This window comes from Miscanthus floridulus, chromosome 4 (assembly GCF_019320115.1).
Source record: "Miscanthus floridulus cultivar M001 chromosome 4, ASM1932011v1, whole genome shotgun sequence".
In the NCBI taxonomy this organism is placed as follows: domain Eukaryota; kingdom Viridiplantae; phylum Streptophyta; class Magnoliopsida; order Poales; family Poaceae; genus Miscanthus; species Miscanthus floridulus.
Window position 1 is genome coordinate 16,417,889 of NC_089583.1, and position 3,142 is coordinate 16,421,030.

Sequence of the window (3,142 nt, forward strand, 5' to 3'; positions counted from 1 at the left end):
AAAGCTACTGTAAGAACAAGCAACAATATTCAACATGTTACAGCTATTTCATAAGCATATACTCGAAGGCGTCATTTTAGGTAGATGCCATAGAATTTTCTGTTGTGCGGGCACAGATTGTAGGATTCTTTGGTACATGTGAATGGCTTGAAACTAAAATATAATAGTTTGAGGTATAACCTGGGAGCGCTACATTCATTGAGACGTTATACCTTACATGAACTTCTAAATAGGCCCTGCTTTAAGCAAAGCTAAACTCTTACTAGGTAGATTCTCCAAAGTCCATACTTTATTGGAAGATGAAACTCTTACTGAACATCCAGACGAGTATATATTCCCCAAGCAGTGCATCATTTTCTAGCAGCAGTGCTCATTTGTGAGCACCAAGGACTCCGAGAAATAACTCAGACAAGTATGGAGCAAAAGGAATAATCTTATATGTAGGGTGATGTTTATATGTCTCCACAACTTGAACTTCCCGACGGTCGAAGTCATATGATATCATTGGATGATCATCCCCGCGCCGCAGATGAAAGAAAACCATGTTGCAATCTGGATGCATGGTGACCAAACGGTAGACATGCATCCTGGTCCTGCTCCCAAACAGCTGCCGACGGCTCACCTTGTGCTTGGACACCCATTCTAGCCTATCCATGTCCCCAAGAACCCAGATTGACAGTTCATGACTCCTCCATTTCTTGCGATAACGACGATTCAATCGCTGACCTGGGAGCTGTCGAGGACCTTCGAGGATGCAGTGCAGGAGCCCTTGCGACCGTCCGACAAAGAGCACCTTGTTGCCGGCGTCCGCCTGAACCGGCGGCGCAGGGAACATGCCTCGTGTCTTCCCTTCCGTGTCCACCTGGAGTATCATTTTGCACCACGCTAGGTTCAGGTACAGCATGCCGTTGACGAAGGCGCCGGGGGATCCTTGAAGGATGAAATTGTCGAAGGTGATCTGACGGCGCCACACCTCCAATGGCCCTCGCCTTTCTTCTGGGCTCGAGTCACTCTCGCTGTTCCTCCACACCCCAGTCTCCGACGAGTAGGCGTGCACCGTCGTCGTCCCCTGGTCGTCGTCGATGAGGTGCCAGTTCCAGAAGACGAGCACCTGGAAATGGGAGGAGACGGCCGGATCGAAGAGCAGGGAGATGTGGGTCTGCAAGGTGAACATCCTCGGGTCATTGCGGAGATCGCCGTCGTCGTCCATGTCGACCCAGTCGACGCAGCTGGGCACAGCCACCCACTGCTGCGTTGCTGGGTTACACACGACGAACTCCGGCCAGAAGTAACTGTCAGGCATGTGGCCCAGGAGGAGGAGGCCGTTGCAGGCGTCCACGAGGAAGATGTGCCGGTTCCCGGGCAGCGCCTTGCTCAGGAACGACAAGGAAGGGTCGACGGACGTCGTCGTCCCAGGTAGCCTGGCGAACCGCCCGTAGTTCTTGCAAGGCAGGTAGTCTTCCTCGTCGTGGATGCCGTCGCCGTAGAAGAAACCCTGTAGGGTCGGGGGCAGCTCCGTGCGGTGGAGGGCGCCGCCAAGGATCTCGCGCCGGGCTGTGGAGACGACGAACTTGGAGCGGCCACACAGGGGCAGGGGCTTCAAGGCGGGGACCTCCTCCACGAGAGCGTCGTTGGGGAGGAGCCGGCCGTTGTTCTCCATGATGCTCGCTGCGAGAATGGAAGGAGGATTAGAATTCCTGAAAGGCGGTTAGGGTTTCGGGGGACGATGATGAGCGTAGGGTACGTAGAGTAACTATGGTACGGTGGAGCGCGTACCTGCCGCTGCCGGAGACGACGGAGATCGCTCGCTCGCTCGCTCGCTGCCCTGGTGCCTGGCGTCGGTGGGAATGGGGATTGTGGGAAGGAGGAGATCGATGATCTGGAGCATTTATAGATGAAATTTTCAGCCGCCGCTCCTGTAATCGCAACGGCTAGTGCGATTTGAAAAGGGCAGAAAATTGCCGAGTGAGCCAGGTTAGCAATTCATCATCAGTTACAAGAAACCCTACTGGAGATCGAGACAGGTGCAGGCAGGCTGGCAGGACTCGCAGGAGTAGTGAAAGCTTGCCAATAGTGAAGAAGACAAAACACACACGACAATTGTACGCAGTGAGAACGCGGAGTCCATGCTTTCCGGCTCTACTTTTTAGTGGGCCCTATGCAGCCCATGAGCATTTTATGGGCTAAGCCAATCCGAAAAAAGGTCTGGCTGTTTTGCATCGGAAAAAATCCTATCTATCACTGTCTCACTGAATGAGTTTGATCTGATTTTTCGGATCGGGTCCAGGCCTAGATTAGCCATCCATGCATTTTACAGTGTAAATTAATAGCCAAAATAAATATTTTGGGCTAGGCTTAGACCAAGAAAAAAATTCTAGGCAACAAGATCTATGCCCAGCCCTGTCCAATAAGGCTCATGGGCGGACCAAAAACTAGCGGGCACGGGCTGGGCTGGGCTCAATTGCTCAGGTCTACACATGTGCATGGGATGGTTCTAGTAGTGGTAGGCATTACAGTAATGCTAATAAGGCGTCCTCAATGAATGGGCCTAGGTGATATGGAGGTTACAGAAACAAAAAAAAAACTCAATATTTTATACATTATATTTGGACTAAATAGTCAAACTTTTCAAAATTTGACTGCATTTATAGAAAATAGTATCACCATTTGTGTCTCTAGATAGGTTTATTATACGAATATATTCCATAATTCATATAATGACACTTCCACTACTAGAAAAAGGGATTTTAGAAGAAAGTATGCATGTCTAATTAACAACGATAGGCAAATCTAGAGGCTGCCCCTGTAAATGGTCAAGTGGTCTCCAGGCAAATGTCCACCTCTATAAATGATAATAGAGGCGGGGATCCTAAGGTGACAGTCTTTTTTAGTCAATTAACAGATACAATCATCTTAAAATGCTCGTCTCTGAAAATCGCTATTAAGAGAGAAGCATTTTAAGTGTTCGCCTCTAGAAATCGATTAACATACAAGTTTGTCTCAATAACTTTTTTTATATGTAGTTGAATGGAAACAAACTGTATATCATAAGTGTAGCTTTCTATGCGATCTACAACTTTATTGTCGAAATGTTCTTTATTTGAAACTATTTAGAGTCCCAAAATATTGTTTTAAGTTCTCT

At 48.5% G+C, this 3,142-nt stretch overlaps 1 protein-coding gene across 1 annotated transcript; it reads right to left on the bottom strand.

Moving 5' to 3' along the window:
- Positions 1–370: 370 nt before the first annotated feature.
- LOC136548123 (uncharacterized) lies at positions 371–1,660 on the bottom strand. The gene has a single exon (XM_066539755.1). It carries the CDS (start codon positions 1,658–1,660, stop codon positions 371–373), a length of 1,290 nt encoding a protein of 429 aa, XP_066395852.1.
- Between the last annotated feature and the right edge of the window lie 1,482 nt (positions 1,661–3,142).

What these genes read in the sequence shown, in the direction of transcription:
- LOC136548123 (XM_066539755.1), bottom strand. Translation starts at nt 1,660, where the DNA reads ATGGAGAACAACGGCCGGCTCCTCCCCAACGACGCTCTCGTGGAGGAG.